The 17,782-nt window shown below is 44.5% G+C and overlaps 1 protein-coding gene across 1 annotated transcript in view; it reads right to left on the bottom strand.

Annotated features, from left to right (window-relative positions):
• Positions 1–251: 251 nt before the first annotated feature.
• The window catches only part of ARHGAP42 (Rho GTPase activating protein 42), a 181,288-nt gene continuing 163,757 nt past the window's right edge, over positions 252–17,782 (bottom strand). The window contains exons 18-24 of the mRNA XM_056858115.1: positions 14,252–14,411; positions 12,340–12,484; positions 11,408–11,788; positions 7,998–8,154; positions 7,849–7,911; positions 1,586–1,665; positions 252–515 (exon numbers count right to left, since the gene is read on the bottom strand). Coding sequence (XP_056714093.1) covers positions 427–515; positions 1,586–1,665; positions 7,849–7,911; positions 7,998–8,154; positions 11,408–11,788; positions 12,340–12,484; positions 14,252–14,411 — 1,075 coding nt within the window. The 3' untranslated portion in view covers positions 252–426. The remainder of the gene's footprint in view (positions 516–1,585; positions 1,666–7,848; positions 7,912–7,997; positions 8,155–11,407; positions 11,789–12,339; positions 12,485–14,251; positions 14,412–17,782) is intronic.

The raw sequence follows: 17,782 nt of genomic DNA, 5'->3' as shown, positions 1-17,782 counted from the left end.
ATGGACATTTATCAAAAATTTACACAAATATTTTCATAGTAAATCCTTGAAATGGCTTGGACCAACTCAGAACTGATTGCTCAAAAAGCCAGATCTCCAGTCTTTAATTTTGGTTTTCTGGCTGATTTGTTGTCTTCTTTAAAAACAAAATGAACTTCCGGTTACCACCAATAGAGAAGCTTAAAAAAGTACCATGTTTAAAAAAACGGGAAAAATTAAGAACAAACACCCTGTTGATTATCTTTCTTAGATTCTGTTCAGCTTGTAAGGAGCTACATAATCTGCTGCTGCAGAAGTCGTTGTAGATCAACCACACACAGGGGCTAACTGGCAGATCCCCGTATCTGTGTCAGATTGAAAAAATCATAGTGCTTATTGCTTGTTACCATGGATACCATGAAGATACTGCTGTCTGCTAAACTATTACTAGAGAAAGACAACGTAATTCTCTGGAACGAGTCCCGTTTTGCCTTCATAGGTTGCTTTTAACCATCCTGGTTCCACTGATGGATATACTGTGAAGAAACAGAACAAGAGGGTCGCTTTAAATATCAACAGAACTTTGCACGCTTTTCACATGCATATTTTAATGGTTAACATTATCGGTAAGTCAACATTACTATTCACCACTAATATAACAACATAAACAACAATGAAGTAAATGAACGGAGAGCGTCTCGACAGACCTTCTTGGTGTGACCCTACCATACGAAGTATACCGGGTGGCTGAAAGGGAGAAGGTACTCTTCTACGATAGCACCCTGCTTAGGGAACACCCTCCCAGTGAAGATGCCAGCTAAGAAATTAATTTTTTTTTTGCCCAGGCTTTTAATAGAGGGTGTAAGAGTTCTGTAGACTGGGATTTTGTCTAGACTTTTTAAAAAAAAAAATGTGTATTGAATTACCTGTTAATGTATTCGTTTGTTTTTATAACTGTGAGCTGTCTCAGGAACTTTGTACAGTTTGAGAGCATGGGAAATATTTTTTAAATACACACGATATACATGTAGGCTCTGATCACGATGGGTAGCCGTGTTAGTCCGTCACTAGCAGCAGAAAAGAGTAGGAGTCCAGTAGCACCTTAAAGACTCACAAAATTTCTGGCAGGGTATGAGCTTTTGTGAGCCACAGCTCACTTCTTCGGATACCAGATGTAGGCTCTGCTTTATCTGTTTTAGCTATCTTAGTGATGTGTTTTAATGATTTTAATAGATGATCATTTTTTGTATTATCCTTATTGTTGTTTCCCGTCTTTGGGTCTGACTACGTTAGGGGAAAGGCAGAAAATATAAATCATTTAAACAAATAAAGAAATAGTACGTCAAATACTAGTATATTGTAATATTGAATTGAATACATGGATCCATGGGGCTCCCTTCGGCCACCAAAAAGGCTATGCTCAAACTCATGGGGCCTGGATGGAGAAAAGCTGTGTGGGGCAGGAGGAGCTACAGTAAGGAGGGTAGTTGCTGAAGCTGGATGGATCCAATCCATTATATATTATATAATTAATTTATAATATTTATTAAATAAAAAAACCTATTTCATTATCACCATCAAACAAACAAGGAACATTGTATCTTACCATTAGAAAATATTGCCCCCTGAGGGAAAGAGAGTTCATGGCTATGCTCAGCTTTGCAGGAATACATCGCCTTGGCTTGCCTGAAAAAAGCAGAGTTCATATTGTTAAAACATTAAAAAGAAATATGAGATCTGTAAGAGAAAGAGAAGTTTGTTCTAAGAAATGCATTGTGTGTGTGTGTGTTAAGTGCCGTAAAGTCGCTTCTGACTCATGGCAACCCTATGAATCAATGTCCTCCAAAATGTCCTATCTTTAACAGCTGTCCTCAGGTCTTGCAAACAGGGCTGTGGTTTCCTTTATTGAGTCAATCCATCTCTTGTTGGGTCTTCTTCTTTTTCTGCTGCCCTCAACTTTTCCTAGCATGATTGTCTTTTCCAGAGACTTTTGTCTTCTCTTAATGTGACCAAAATACGAAAGCCTCAGTTTAGTCATTTTAGCTTCTAGGGTCAGTTCAGGCTTGATTTGATCTATAACCCACTGATTTGTTTTTTTTGGCAGTCCACAGTATCCGTAACACTGTCCTCCAACACTCTCCAAGAAATGCATTAGGTGAAGTAAAGTCTACAGGCCGATAGAGTAAGCGCTCTGCTCATGCCTTGGCATCTCACACCCTACCCCCTCGCAGGCACTCACTCGGTGAGTGGCTGACCTTCATCTTGTTTCATGCTAAGCAGTGTTGACTCCTAATCAGAGCTGAATCTAGTTTCAAATCCTTGGTGAAGAGCAGCCTAGAAATGTTCCTGATGGCTGACATCAGTGCCAATATAACTGTCAAGGCTGGCAGGAGGAATTCACACGACGAGCGTGCAACTGTGTGGTCCACTCCTGATCCCATGTGTGAGTGTGGTATGTGTGTGCCGCCAAGTCACAGCTGACTTATGGCGACCCTGTAGGGTTTTCAAGGCAAGAGACTTTCGGAGGTGGTTTGCCATTGCCTGCCTCCGCCTGGGCTCAGAGAGTTCTGAGAGAACTGTGGCTGGCCCAAGGAAAAAGAAGTTAATGGAACAAGCACAAATGCTCTTCTATAATGAAGGATCGGGACAGCCTACAGGAAGGGGATTCCAAAGAAAGCTGGACAGCATACATGCTGTGCCCTCAATAAGGAGCTGGGTATGTTTAGCCTGAAGGGGAGAAGACTGAGAGGGGACATGATAACCATCTTCAAGAACTTGAAGAGCTGTCATATAGAGGAGGGTGCCGAGTTGTTTTCTGTTGCCCCAGAAGGTAGGACCAGAACCAATGGGTTGAAATTAAATCAAAAGAGTTTCCGTCTAGACATAAAGAAGAATCTTCTAACCGTTAAGCGGTTCCTCAGTGGAACAGGCTTCCTCGGGAGGTGGTAAGTGCTCCTTCCCTGGAGGTTTTTAAGCACAGGCTAGATGGCCATCTGTCAGCAATGCTGATTCTATGACCTTAGACAGATCATGAGAGGGAGGGCATCTTGGCCATCTTCTGGGCATGGAGTAGGGGTCACTGTGGGTGTGTGGGGGAGGTAGTTGTGAATTTCCTGCATTGTGCAGGGGGTTGGACTAGATGACCCTGGTGGTCCCTTACAACTCTGTGATTCTAAGGTACTTGTCCTATCCATATTCAGTACTGAGGGCTTTATTTGTTTTATGATGTTCATATCATTGTCATCAAATACTAACCACTGGAGTCTATTCTTAATTATCACCTTCCATGGCCTCATCTAAGGGTCTCTCTCAACAAGATTCAAAATCCATTTCCTTGCAGTGGAGGGTTTTTTTTGGCTTTAATTTAAATACCAGGATACATGCACAAGCTTTCAAAGAATTATGGGCCGATTCAGCTCTGAGAGTAATACCCGAAACAGTTCGGTACACAGCAGATCTTGCAGTTGAACTGTAACAGAGGATGATCAAATGATTCATCCACTGATCCTATCAAGACTGTAACTCCGTACAATAACTGGGATACTACCTTAGAATTTAATACCTGAATAATCTTTGGTATGTAATTGTTACCTCGGGTAAAGAAGAACTAAATAATTGCATCACTTGTGAATCTAGCTTTTCCCATACCACTAGTCAGAAAGATGGACCTTCCAGCTCAAATTTGATTGAAAGATGACTCCCCAGATACCTAAAAATCTTTTTCTGGTTCAATTGGTTGTCCATTTATGAACCACTTATATATTGTGAGGAGGGTATAGGTTTTAGCGAACACCATAGTTTTTTTTATTTTTGCATATTTATGACTAGTCCTTCTTTTACACAGTATTCTGCAAATGCTTTTAATAGTTTATGTAAACCAAGAAGAGTGCATGATAACAGAAGTGTATCGCCCGCATACAGCAAACGTGGCAATTTCTGTCTGGCAAGCACTAGTGCATGAGTTGTGTAACTGGACAGATGAGGGGCCAAATAATTTAAATAGATATTAAGTAAGAGTGGGACCAGTAAACAACCCTGTCTCACTGCCTTATTCAAAGGGATTTCATCATTAATTGTCCCTCAATACCAGCACGTATCTGGGCAGAAGGTTTAGAATACAGTTGCTTAATTAGCCACAACAAGTGTTTATCAATTGAAGAGTTTTCTAGCTTAATCCACAGTCTTTCCCTTGGAATGGAATCAAATGCCTGCTTGAGATCAATAAAAGCTGCAAATAGAATTTCTCTCTTTACCGAGGCATATCTGTCAACAAGAAAGCGAAGAGTTAAACAGTGATGAATGGCTGAGTAATCTTTTCGAAGTCCAGCTCGTTCCAGTCCAAAAAATTCAGCTGATTGGAGTCATAAGGCTAATTTATCATATAAAAAGGCGGCGTACAATTTACCTGTTATAGACAACAGGCTGATTGGGCAGTAATTTTGTAGGTCTAAACTATTTCCTTTTTTATAGATTGGAACTGTTATAGCCTTCATCCTGATTTTAGGTATTATACCTGAATTATTTATTTGGGAGAAGACAGGAGCAACAATTCTGGCCCACCAAGTAGTGTCTGCTTTAAATAACTCCACAGGACAAAGGTCCAGAGCTGGAGCCCACCCTGATTTTAACCTTTTGACTAAATTAGCCCTTTTTCTAACGGATACCGTGGCCATTCTGGGGCTTCTGGCATTTCATTTTCTTCATCTAATAGTGGGAAGGAATAGGTCGAAAATAATGTTAAAAAGTAGTGAAGGGGGAACTCCTGAGGAGTGACCCTGTGCCGGCTTAGGTGCCACCTTATCATGCAATAAAGTAGCACCTGAAGGGGCAAACACGCCGGTGTCCAGAAGCTGCAGAGGTGCGCCAACCCCTGCTGCCAGCGCAGCCATGCTGGCAGGGAATTCTTGGAAAGGAAAGCCCATGCCGGCGTGTGGGGTGGGGGGCGTTCCAAGGGGTGAAGCTGACATTAGTCAGCTTCCAAACCCCTTTTGCCTCGGAAACGCCCCCTCGAGCTGCGGCGTTGCTACATCACCTTTTCTGGTGGCGTAGCCTCGCTTTGCTCAATGGGGGCATTTCCCCCTTTTTAATTTATATGTCATTTTATTTTACTTTTGGCTGCTGGGAAGCCTCTGAGGAGGCGGTGTGGCTGCACTGCTCCTGGCTGCCGCGGATCTAGCTCCCCCTTCAGGAATGGGCTGCCCATGTATTTAAATAAAATCCAACAATGTTCAGGTCACACTTACTAAATCACCCAGCCACATTCCATGAGCATGTTTTTAGTGTGGAACTCAGTGAGGTAGAAAGTCAATTTTCATTTTGCTATCCGATAGGAACTATATCTTGGTTTGGTAAAACACTTACCGTGCATTCCTGGGGGGGAGGGGAATCCTGTCAGGAGGTGGTGTGACCTTGCCGCCAGCGTAAGTGCGTCTTATTATGAGACAAGACGCACTTACGCTGGTGGCGAGGGTAGTTCCGTCGGTGCCCGAGCACCGCGGAGCTGCGCCTCGCCCCTCCACCGGTGAAGTCTCCCCATGGCGCAGGCCACAAAGGAGGCTTGCAGTGTGTGTGTGTGTGTTCCCAGGGTGGGCTGGAGGGCGGAGCTGCCATTAGGCAACTCCTTATGCCCTTTCGGCCCCCAATGCCGGTGGCCAGGATAGTGTTGCTTCACCTGCTTTTTAGCAGGTGCAGCCTCACTGTTTTCAATGGGGCTTTTAGCCCTGTTGAAAATGGAAAAAGCCTTTTAAAGGCTTTTTTGTCCTGGTGGTGTGCGGGAAACGGCTTAGGAGGAGGCGCAGCTGCGCCTCTTCCTTGCCGTCCCCGCACGCCGGCATCTCAGGAATGCACGGTTACATTTAAAAGAAACACAGGGTTTAAAATTTGACCATTATTGTTCAATTCGGGGGGAACTGTGATCTCCATAATCTCAGAGTTCTGAACTCCAGCAGGAAAGTTTGCATTTTTTGATCTCATTACCTGGGCTACATGAAAAATCACATTGCACTTATTTCCTAAAGATTTTCCAGAGTCCACTGAGTAAGATGCCTCTTGTCTAATTCCTGCCAATATTTGTTGCAGCTTATTTTTGCTTGAGTGTTGCAATGGTAAGGAGTATGAATCAAACTCGACCATTATATAAAGGTTTTTTGCTATATATTATATCTTTCCGTACTGCTTCTGAGTAAAGTGCCTTCCGGTGACTCTATGATCTATTTTCCTGATTTGGTAATTGAGTGGGAGAATTTGTACTCATGTCCCTGGTCCAAAGTCCTCTACTATTCTCTACTATGGTACACTGTATTGCACCACAACAGCATAGCATAAAGATAAAATTCATTCCCACAAAAAATGCAAAAAAGAGAGAGATGGAAACAGATGTGAATGTTTAAATTCCGTACTCTTTGCCTTTGGTTAAAAGAGAGAAAAGTACAATGTTCGAAGAGCTGCAGTTTAATTGGCAAGTGTAGCAGATACCACATAAGATTAAAAGAAAGGAGAGGGAGAGGATCTCCTAACAGCTGAGCAAAGCACAGTCATACTGAAATGGCAGGTTTGCAATTATCGTGTTGGGCTGAGGAAATAAAGGTGGCTCTCCACCATGCCGCAGGGCACTGTCTGACTTTTCCAGGCTGCCACAGAAAGGACAGTTCGGTTACAGATCTCCTCTTCCTTCCTGCTGGCCTTTCATTTGCCAAGCCCTTTGTTACGGATCTGCACTCCTACAAAGCCTCTGGATGAATCTCTGTAAACCCTGCCAGCCTTGCTTGCTTTGTCAGCGGGGGGGGGGGGGGGGGAGGAGCCACGCTTCCTTTTGTCAGATTCTTCCCTCATATTCCTGTAAAAGCAGAGTGAAGATGAGATGATAAATTGAGAGGTGGAGATGAGATGAAAAAGAGGGAGGGAAGGGAAAAACCACATACACAGACTGCAGAAATATGGGTTTCACTTCTGCAAGATGTGGAGGTTAGCCAAAGAAATAATAATTTAATGACGTTTCCATTTTTACATATTCAGAAGGGAAAGGAAATTACTTGCATGTACATCCCTTGAGAGCATTCAAAGGCAACTGGTCGGCCACTGTTGGAAACAATTAGAGCGGTTCCTCAGTGGAACAGGCTTCCTTGGTAGGTGGTAAACTCTCCTTCCCTGGAGGCTTTTAAGCAGAGGCTAGATGGCCATCTGTCAGCAATGCTGATTCTATGACCTTAGGCAGATCATGAGAGGGAGGGCATCTTGGCCATCTTCTGGGCATGGAGTAGCGGTTACTGGGGGTGTGGGAGGGAAGTAGTTTTGAATTTCCTGCATTTTGCAGGGTGTTGGACTAGATGACCCTGGTGGTCCCTTCCAACTCTATGATTCTATGATTCTTCGAAATTTCCCTAAAATTTGGCGTTCCCTCAAAGACACTTCAGATCAAAGAAGAAGAAGAGTTGGTTTTTATATGCTGACTTTCTGTACCACTTAAAGAATCAAACCGGCTTACAATCACCTTCCCTCCCCCTCCCCACAACAGACACCCTGTGAGGTAGGTGGGGCTGAGAGAGCTCTAAGAAAACTGTGACTAGCCCAAGGTCACCCAGCTGGCTTCGTGTGTAGGATTGGGAAAACCAACTTGGTTCACCAGATTAGAGTCCGCCGCTCATTTGAAGGAGCGGGGAATCATACCAGGTTCTCCAGATTAGAGTCCACTGCTCTTAACCACTACATCACGCTGGCTCTCCGTACCCCGAGCAAAATCCCAGCTTTCATTAAAACAAGGGTTTCTAGTCCTCTTGACCGCCAGCAGGTAAGATTGAATGATATAATGTAAAGGGAAGCGCAGAATGAGTACTGAAGCAGTAGATTTTTGTGAAGGACAACTGAACTTACCTTCCTGAGGAGGCCTGCTTCAGTGAGCCACCACTTTCAAACAGCTGGGCCTTGGCCGCCACCCTGGAGAATGCAAGAAAGAGTTTCAGCCCTGAGCCTGCCCCTTCCGACACCAGAAAACGAATGCTCGCAATGCTGGGCCAACTTACACAGACCCTGGCCTCTGATAGCCATTACTCGATGTCGTGTCTAATCGCAGTCTTCGGCACATCTTGGGCGGCAGATCTGGGTTCGCCAGGGCCTTTGGGGTCTCTCGGCCGTCTAGAGAAGCTAAGCTCTGTACCGAACCGCTGCAGCTTTTGTTACCTGATTAGCGAAAGGGACGACAATAATATTCTTTGTGCATCTCTTTAGGGTTCAACAAAGTGCGTGACAGCCATCTTAAGTCAGAAAACCTGGGCTGTCGTTTGAGCTAGGCAGCAGTGGGTGGTTAGATGGTTTGCATTTGCAGGGGAGAAATGTCAAGACTGGTTTCTTCATTCCCAGACTTATGAGAAGAGAAGAAGAGCTGGTTTTTTATATGCCAACTTTCTCTACCAGGTAAGGCTTACAATCACCTTCCCTTCCCCTCCCCACAATCCTTAATAACCCACAGCTTAATAACCCACCAAGGTGTTACACATATTTTGTATGCTGATTGCAAGCTGTGGGTTATTAAGGATTGATGCAGTACACAAGAGAAGGCAATTGGAACTGAAGAAGTTAACCACAAAACTGACTGCTTCTAGAAGACCGTCTTCCTCCCAGCGTCTTCTGCAGAGTGCCTTCAATTCATGGACTTGATTTAGTCCCCCCGTGGTGAATACCCATCATTCCAGTTGCATTTGAGAAGTAAGTAGTTGATGTACTGTCTGCATTGTAAATGAACTTGACTCTTTACATAGGTCAAGTCAAGTTTATTAATACGGTCGACTGACCAATCACGTGCCAACACATCAAAGTTTCCTGACACAGACTGCCCGTACATATAAAGGTGTAAGTTCAATAAAAGCATCCCCTGGTTAAAATTATCACATTAACATTGATAAAATTGTAAAATATTCTAGCAATCATTCTCTAATAAAGCCCTGCGTATTTTAATAGCAACAGCGGAGAACTTGGCAGTTTGGAGCTTAAGCTGAGGGTCTTCTGCTAATAGCAGCTTCTTTGCCAAAAGCTCAACTGACTCTTTACATAGGTTTACAAGAGTGTTTATTGTGATTCACACTTAGTGTTACATATAGGTCTTCCTATGTTATATTTTGCTTGTGCTTTGTCTCTTTAACGTAGTGGTGCAATTTTTGCATTGAAGAAGAAGAAGAAGGAAGAAGAAGAAGAAGGAAGAAGAAGAAGAAGAGTTGGTTCTTATATGCCGACTTTCTCTGCCACTTAAGGGAGAATCAAACTGGCTTACAATCACCTTCCCTTCCCCTCCCCACAACAGACACCCTGTGAGGTAGGTGTGGCTGAGATAATGTGACTGCCCAAGGTCACCCAGATGGCTTCATGTGTGGGAGTGGGGAAACAAATCCAGTTCACCAGATTAGCCTCTGCCGCTCATGTGGAGGAGTGGGGAATTGAACCCGGTTCTCCAAATCAGAGTCCACTGCTCCAAACCACTGTTCTTAACCACTACACCACGCTGGCTCTTTAGTTCACAGGCAAGATGCATCAAGGCCAGTTTGCTGGTAATCAGCCTTTTTTAAATAACGGCAGCAACAGCAATTACTGTTTGTTATAAAACAAATAGCAACTGGAGCAGGAAGTTTATAGGGTGACGATTATCACCGCACACAGAAACAACACTCCGCAGCGTTGGCTTCACTTCTTTTATTCCCCCACCCCAGTGGTGGGAAGATTAAAAAATGAACAATCAAACCTACATGTTTGCGAATGGAAACCCCTGTGAGGGCAAACGTTTATCACCAGACAATGTGCTGATGGTAGGTGCGGAAGTCTCCAATTTAAAATCCAGAAATGACTCATATACTGATGAAGCACTACAGATATCTCAGGTTTGGGTGACCTGGTATTGCTGCTTCCCTTCTCTTTGTAGAGAGTGCGTAGGGAGTGAGTCTGGTGTTCTCTCAGAACTACAACTGATCTCTGAATACTGAGATTAGTTTCTCTGGAAGAAATGGCAGCTTCTGAGGGTGTACTCTAAGGCATCACATCGCTGCTGAGCTCCCTCTATCCTCCTGAGACGCCAGCTGTAAATTTTTCAAGCGTAAGTTGGTAACCAATAGCTGAAAGCACCCATGACTGCACTTAACATTGCCAGCTCCAGTTTGGGAAATACCTGGAGATTAATGCCATAGAGTCCAATGGCCAAAGTGGCCATTTTCTCCAGGTGAACTGATCTCTGTCGGCTGGAGATCAGTTGTAATAGCAGGAGACCTCCAGCTAGTACCTGGAGGTTGGCAACCCTAGTTTGAAGGTTTGAGTTCAATTATACTTATATTTTTTGAAATTATTTTTCTTAAGGGAGCTTTTTTGTCCTGCCCCCCCCCCCCACTGCCATTCTGCATGTCACTTTGCTACTTAGGGTTGTCAGGTCCCTCTTTGCCAATGGAGGGAGGTTTTGGGGCTGGAACCTGCGGAGAGCAGGGTTTGGGGAGGGGAGGGACTTCAATGCCCTAGAGTCCAATTGGCAAATCGGCCGTTTTCTCCAGGTGAACTGATCTCTATCGGCTGGAGATCAGTTGTAACAGCGGAAGATCTCCTGCTAGCACCCGGAGGTTGGCAACTCTAGTGCTACTGCCTACTATGAGATGGAATGGAATGGATGCGAATCTCCCTGCACCGATTATGCTCTGGGACAGATGAAGAAAGAGGAGCATCGGTGAGGCTCTTGCTCTTATTCCGATCACTGTGACCTTGTCAGATGGGGGCCGAGGGCAAAATCAGAGGGTTTTTGTCCTTCTGGTATATTCTTTTGATGTGTGGTCTGACCACTGGAAATGTGTATGAGCGCATGTATCTATAGCTGCTGGCTTAGTTTTTTAGTTGTTTTGGCTGTTAGCTATTTTTAAAAACGTATTAGCTTTTATTTTTCTTGTGTTATACTTTTAATATTGCGAGGTATCTTGTGAACCTGTTTCAGATTAGCGTGTGGGGGCAGCTTCTTTTGAATAAATATCGTATTTTAATTGTTTGCTCTTCATAATTACTGTTTGCTCTTTATAATTATTGTAAGCTGCCTCGGAGATCTGTTAAGACTGACAGGAAACGCGCACGTTTTCAAAAGAACTACATGAAAAGTAAACAGACATATGCGTCTTATCCCCATTGGTGCAAGGGGGAAATATTTAATAGTTAAATTGCCCCAACGCTTTTTGCATACGCTTCCTTAGGGGGATCTTTCTTAACTGAAGCATCTCAGGCAAGCAATGCTTGCTTGGGACGTTTGAAGATCCCCCTGAGGAAGCGTATGCGAAATGTGTTGGGGCAATTCAATTATTAAATATTTTCCCCTTGCACCAATTGCTGCTTTTTGTCTCCGTTCGGTTTGGTGCAGCCCTCTTTTCTTTTGCCTGTCTTATCCCCATTGACACCAGGCAACGTGACAAACATCGCTTACCTTCAGCAGAAGGGATTGACCTGACGGACGAAGCTGTTGACCTTTTCAGCCCAGAGAGACTATATAGTCCTTTTTTGGCCAGGTCTGTTGGCGGAGATGCATTCTCCGGACCAGTGATGGAGGCAACGCTTTGACAGTCAGATTCTACGTCCGTTTTTGCTGCATCCTCCTTTGAGGAGGATTCGGGACTGGTGGTCCAAAGGCCCGAATTCTTCTGCCCGTTGGAAGAAGGGGATGAGGCGATCCATGGAACTCCTCCCGCTTTCTCCCTGGGTTGGGAAGATGTGGATTTGGTCGTGCTGTTTTGTTCTGACGAGTGAGAGGACAGTGATTCGATGCTGCCCATGGGGGTGCTGTCTGGACTGCTACTGTACGAGTCACCTGGAAGGATTGGATGAAAACAAGCCCATTTTTCTAAAGGGATCATCATACTGCATTTATTTATTTATAAACATAGGTCTTTTATGCATGGCTGTTTCACTCGTTGTCACCCCTCCGAGGACTTAGGGTCTTTGTTTGGATTATGCATGCCATTTCTGACCATCAGAGGTCACCACGCTCTCCCTCTACTATCCAAGTAGAGCCAGCGTGGTGTAGTGGTTAAGAGTGGTGGTTTGGAGTGGTGGAGTCTGATCTGGAGAACGTTTGATTCCCCACTCCTCCACATGAGTGGCGGAGGCTAATCTGGTGAACTGGATTTGTTTCCCCACTCCTACCCATGAAGCCAGCTAGGTGACTTTGGGCTAGTCACTCTCTCAGCCTCACCTACCTCACAGGGTGTCTGTTGTGGGGAGGGGAAGAGAAGGTGATTGTAAGCCGGTTTGATTCTTCCTTAAGTGGTAGAGAAAGTCGGCATATAAAAACTAACTCTTCTTCTTCTAACTGCCAACAGCAAGGAATGAGAATATGCTGGCGGGATAAACACCACTTACTATCTGGGTCAGCAAGGCATGGGGTGTATCGTCCTCTGGGCTTGCGGGGGCCTGTGGAGAGGCAGATTGCTCTTGTCCTTCTTGACCCTGATCGAGACTGAGGCTGAGGAAGAGGGATGTTGGGATCCGGGGCCGTATGAAATATCTGCCAGGGAAAACAGAGACCTGAATCATTTGGAATCTTTTAGGAGGACACATTTTCTACCTCTCTCTCTCCAGGCTGAGAAATAGGGTTGCCAGGTCCCTCTTCATCACCGCCCTCCTTAGGCTCTGCCCCAAAAACGTCCTGCCAGTGGCGAAGAGGGATCTGGCAACCCTATCAATATACCATACTTATTCTCTCTTAAGAGGACTGGACGAGAAACACACACACACAAAGGAGGGCCACTTAGCCTAGCAGTTCCTTGGTCACACACAAAGGGAAATTGAAATTAAATGAAACTGGCTCCACTCAAAGAAATGGGTCTTTAGATCCTACAACTCAATCCCAGCAGGTAGGTTTACAACAGAAGGGGAGGAGGAATAACCCCCCAGTTGTCCTCTTCCAGAAGGCCAATTTCAATGCCTAGCAGCCAATCAATCTAGCCACAGTCTGGCTCCAAGAATGTGTTCCTTTCCAAAACTGGAGCTGGCTGCCAGAAGCAATGGCCTTGAACAATTAACACCTAGGTCAGGACATGGAAACTCTGCAAGGGGATCCTCTAATTATGACTGGCTATACAAAAAATCGAGGATTAAAAGACGAACAAGCGCTCTGGTGCTTGATAACAGAGCGAAGAAAATAAAATTATGTGTAATGGGGAAAATTGCTAATATTATCAAAGGGAAAGCCGCTAATAATAATAATTAGTTCGCTCCAGTAAACAGGACTGACATTCCCAGGCGGTGCTCTCTGCCTGCTGGTGGCCACAAAGACTCATACTAGGCCTAGTGCTAAATGAACATCCGCCGTTGAAAATGGCAATTACGCTTCCCTCTCAGTCACATCCGATCATCCTTACGAATATCAGGGCACTCTGTGTTTCCCTGCTGCATTTGCCAGCCCACGAAGGAAGACAGAGCAGGGGAAACACGAAAATGTTACCACATTATGACATGTGGCTTAGGGTGGGGGCTAGCAGCACGGCTGCCATTTGGACGGCGGAAATGTGGTTAGAAACATGTCTAGACTGGGCCTCCATCTGTTATTTCAGCTACCCCTAAATATTGTTCATTCAAAATGCTACAGAGAGTTAATTCCTTTAAGAGAACCAACAAGTGGTTAAAACGGCAGAGGAGGACCAGGAGACCGGGGTTCAAATCCATACAGGGTGGCCTTTGACCACTTTACTCTCTTTCTCCCAGCCTGTCAGCTTACAAAGTGGTTGTGAAGACCAAATACCAGAGGGGGGCCCTATATGTTGCCTTGAGCTCTTTGGAAGTAAATAATAGGATAGATATGTGCTAGGTAGTCGGCAGTGATTCCCTGTTAAGGCAGGAGTATTTGTTAGTCTTTAAGGCAGCAAAATGGCCGCCACAAAATGGCGGCCGCAGGAGGCGGAGCCAGCTACAAAATTATTGCCCCAGCTTAACTTCAGTAACACAGGGCAGATCCCTTGTGCTGTGGTGGCAGCTGCTGCCAAAAGCCATGTGTTTTTTTTAAAAAATCTGCACAGCCAATCAAATCTCCAGTAGTCAATCAGAAGCCTTGCTGTGTGAAAGCCCTGCCTGGCCCCACCCACTTCCTAAAATCACTTGGCGGTCACCAGAAAAGGTGTTGGTGGGCATCACCTTGGGAACCCCCTGCTACTGAGCTGTGGAGGCAGGGGGAGTGCTGGGTAGAACATCAAGCTTTGCAAGTTGATTTTTTTTTTTTTTACAACATAAGGCGACCGGTTTTCCAGGAAAGCTTATTGGCCCTCTCATCTTTTACCTTCTCATAATGCTCAATGAGAATTTCGACCACAATATTCTGAAACTTGATATTCATCATAGCAGCCACAGTCTCCTCTTGGGCTCTCATCAGCGTGGGGCCAAATATAACTCCGAGGTTGGAAACAGTCATGAGGTTTTGCTGACTGTGTAGTGATACCCTGGGGACAAATAAAGAAGCAAACAAACAAAATTAGGGGCGGGGAGTTTCATACTCACCCACTAGATTTTTGTTCAACTAACAGGTTGAACTAAGAGCCCCAGGGCGCAGAGTGTTAAGCTGCAGTACTGCAGTCAAAAGCTCTGCTCATGACCTGAGTTCGATCCCGACGGGAGTCAGTTTCAGGTAGCCGGCTCAAGGTTGACTCAGCCTTGCATCCTTCCGAGGTCGGTAAAATGGTTACCCGGCTTGCTGGGGGTAAAGGGTAGATGACTGGGGAAGGCACTGGCAAACATAGTCTGCCTAGGAAACATCAGGATGTGACGTCACCCCATGGGTCAGGAATGACCCGGTGCTTGCACAGGGGACTACCTTTACCTAGCAGGTTGAACAGAAGCACAAACTCTATTTGCTCCGCTACCCATGTTTTTATTTTTAGAAGTCATTTGGCACTTTGGTTGGACAGCAACCCTCCCAGCGCAACCAAAAAGATAGAAAGTATTTCCCTTTTACTGCTGCAACTCCTTTCTTTCTTGCAAAACATTATGTGTGCTCTCAGCATTATAAGCAGGACTCCAAGCTTTAATCTGGAGGGGAGGGTTATGGAAACCAGCTCATGGTGTAGTCATGCTAGACAGAAGAAGAAGAATGTGCCATCGAGTCACAATTGACGCATGGTCACCCCCAACCATGGGGTGTTCAAGGCAGGAAATGAGCAGAGGTTCCCCACAGCAACCTCAGTCTTCCTTGGTCACTGATTGTGGACAACCTTGTTTAGCTCCCATGTTCTGACAAGCTCAGCTTAAGCTGGGCTACATGGGCTTCCAGCATGGTGTAGTGGTTAAGAGCGGTGGCCTCTAATCTGGAGAACCAGGTTTGATTCCCCACTCCTCCACATGAGTGGTGGACTCTAATCTGGAGAACCAGGTTGTTTTCCCACTCCTCCATATGAAGGCTGCTGGGTGACCTTAGGCCAGTCACAGTTCTCTTCGAACTCTCTCAGCCTCACCTACCTCACAAGGTGTCTGTCGTGGGGAGGGGAAGGGAAGGGGATTGTAAGCCGCTTTGAGACTCCTTAAAGTTAGTGAAAAGCAGGGTATAAAAACCAACTCTTCTTCCTTTTCTGCTATGCTAACCGTAACACAGCAATAACAGTATCTGTTATTTTCATCGCATGTAAGAACAAAACTTGGCACATTAAAATTTCCCGGCTGAGGCTGAAACTATGAACTTACCCGTGTGTCCCACAGACAAGCAAACCATTTCTTTCCAGTATTTATGCATATATAGCCAATGTATTTTACATCTGAGCAGATGCTTTTGCTGAACAGAGCTTTTGCTTTAGCAAGAAGGACTAACGGCAAACAAAACCTGCTAAGCTCAGCTGAAGTCAGGGCCAATAGATCTGCATCTTCCACATGTGCTGAAGGAACCAGTTTCCAGTTCCAGTGCAAATGAATGCCTGTATGCAAATATGTATTTAGGTGTAAGTTAACTATACTTTTGGACACATCTTCAAGGCAGCCATTAAATATTGAACTACGGATAAGGGTAACAGCCTTATCTTTACCAAACCGAAGACATATTAAATGATAACCGTCCAAACACACTCAAAAATGTGAGATCAATGGTAGTCTTGTTTCTAGTTTTTTCTTTGGTCTTTGTAATTTATGTATTGTTTTTTCATGTTTAATTGTGATGTTCTGTTTTTCTTTGTATTTTCTAAAATAAAACTCTTTAAAAAATGTGAGATCAATGGAGAAATAAAAGAATAGAAGAATATAAATCACAACGGAATTAAAAATGGGGAAGTGTTTCTGTCTTCGCCTTTCCTCGCTGGCAGACTCTCTGTTCAATTGGACTGTCTGAGAACCTGCCAAATAATTCATTGAAGGGCAAGGCATTATGTCTGGCCAAGAAGCAAAGTCTTCGAAAGGTTGGAATAATTAAAAAATTTAAACTACCTGGAAACCCTGGAAAAGTTGGGGTACTCAGTCCCCAGAAAAAAGGTGCACATTTCCTTTTGGCATCACTACATAATTCAAGATGGTCTCTTCGTTGTGAATCCGTGAGTATCTTACTCATAACTGAAGGGGGGTCAGAAGGAAAACGTGGATGGGGAAACTGTAAACTTAGATTTTCCCAGAGTCACTGGGAGGCTGTACTTCCTCCCTCCCAGGAAGAACACACTGCTCCAATGGCATTTCTTTATTAATTTACATTATTTATAGTCCACCTTTCTCACTGAGACTCAAGGCGGATTACCCAGTGTAGGTTAAATACAATCAACAGGATGGGACATCCAATAAACAAAACAATAAGCTTTGGATTGTGGCAGTCTGCAAATGGAGCAGAAACGAAGCATAAGCATTATTCAAGAGGGTTTTTTTGCACAGGTAATAGGGCTGCACAGTAATAAAATGGTTCACAAAGTTGCACTGGGAAAGAGATAAGGGCTTGGCTTGCACTACTGTACTGCTGTAAGTATGGGTCGACTATATTTTCTACACCAGGGGTGTCGAACTCATTTGTTATAAGGGCCGGATATGACATAAATGTCACTTGGTTGGGTGGGGGCGGGGCCATTTAAAGGGTCATGCTTAAAAGCTTATGCTTTGTTTCAGGTTTGTTTCAGCTCTGTTTTAGATTTCTGGACCTTACAGCAACTCAGTGCTAATAACACTACAGTCTTCACTATCATCATCACCACAAACTTTCTGGGGACATTCCAGTATCTATTTCCCTCCATGGGAAGGCTTTTGCCAGCACGTCTATGTGAACAATATGGGGCTGCCTCAGAAGATGATCCCCATCAGCAGGAGACAGCAGAATTCTGGGGTCCTAAGTAAAGGAACTTCCTTTAAAAAATGTACATTGGATGGACACGTCCTGAACACCTCACTTAAAAAGCACTGCAGAAACAACAAATGTTAAAACTCCTGAGGCCAAAACTGTAAAGTGAATGCATAAATCCTTTTCCCATTCAGCCCTGCTCCAACTTTTCATCTTGTTATGGAGCGAGGCTGGCAAATTGGGGAACGGGCAAAGCAATTCAAAGAACACGGCAATTCTGTCCATGCTCAGATCCTGCCGTTTTCATTTCGAATGGAAGAGTTCAATGTCTCATTTTGAGTGAGGCATATGAAAAATGTAGCTAAACTAACCCACCCACCCACATATATAAACAGTAAGCAGATCTAAAATGAACAGGTGCAAATGCTAGACATAAATCCCCTGCTTTCACCTGGCGGGACTGCTGAGAAAACATTCATTTGTTTGGAACTGCACATTGTAAAAAAGATGAAAGAAAGACTGGTCTGCTGCAAGGCATCAGACGTGAAGGCACAGGAGGTTGTCAAGAGGCAACATGCC

The sequence above is a fragment of the Euleptes europaea genome, chromosome 12, assembly GCF_029931775.1.
Source record: "Euleptes europaea isolate rEulEur1 chromosome 12, rEulEur1.hap1, whole genome shotgun sequence".
Classification (NCBI taxonomy): Eukaryota; Metazoa; Chordata; class Lepidosauria; order Squamata; family Sphaerodactylidae; genus Euleptes; species Euleptes europaea.
This window is presented reverse-complemented; position numbering and strand designations above follow the sequence as displayed.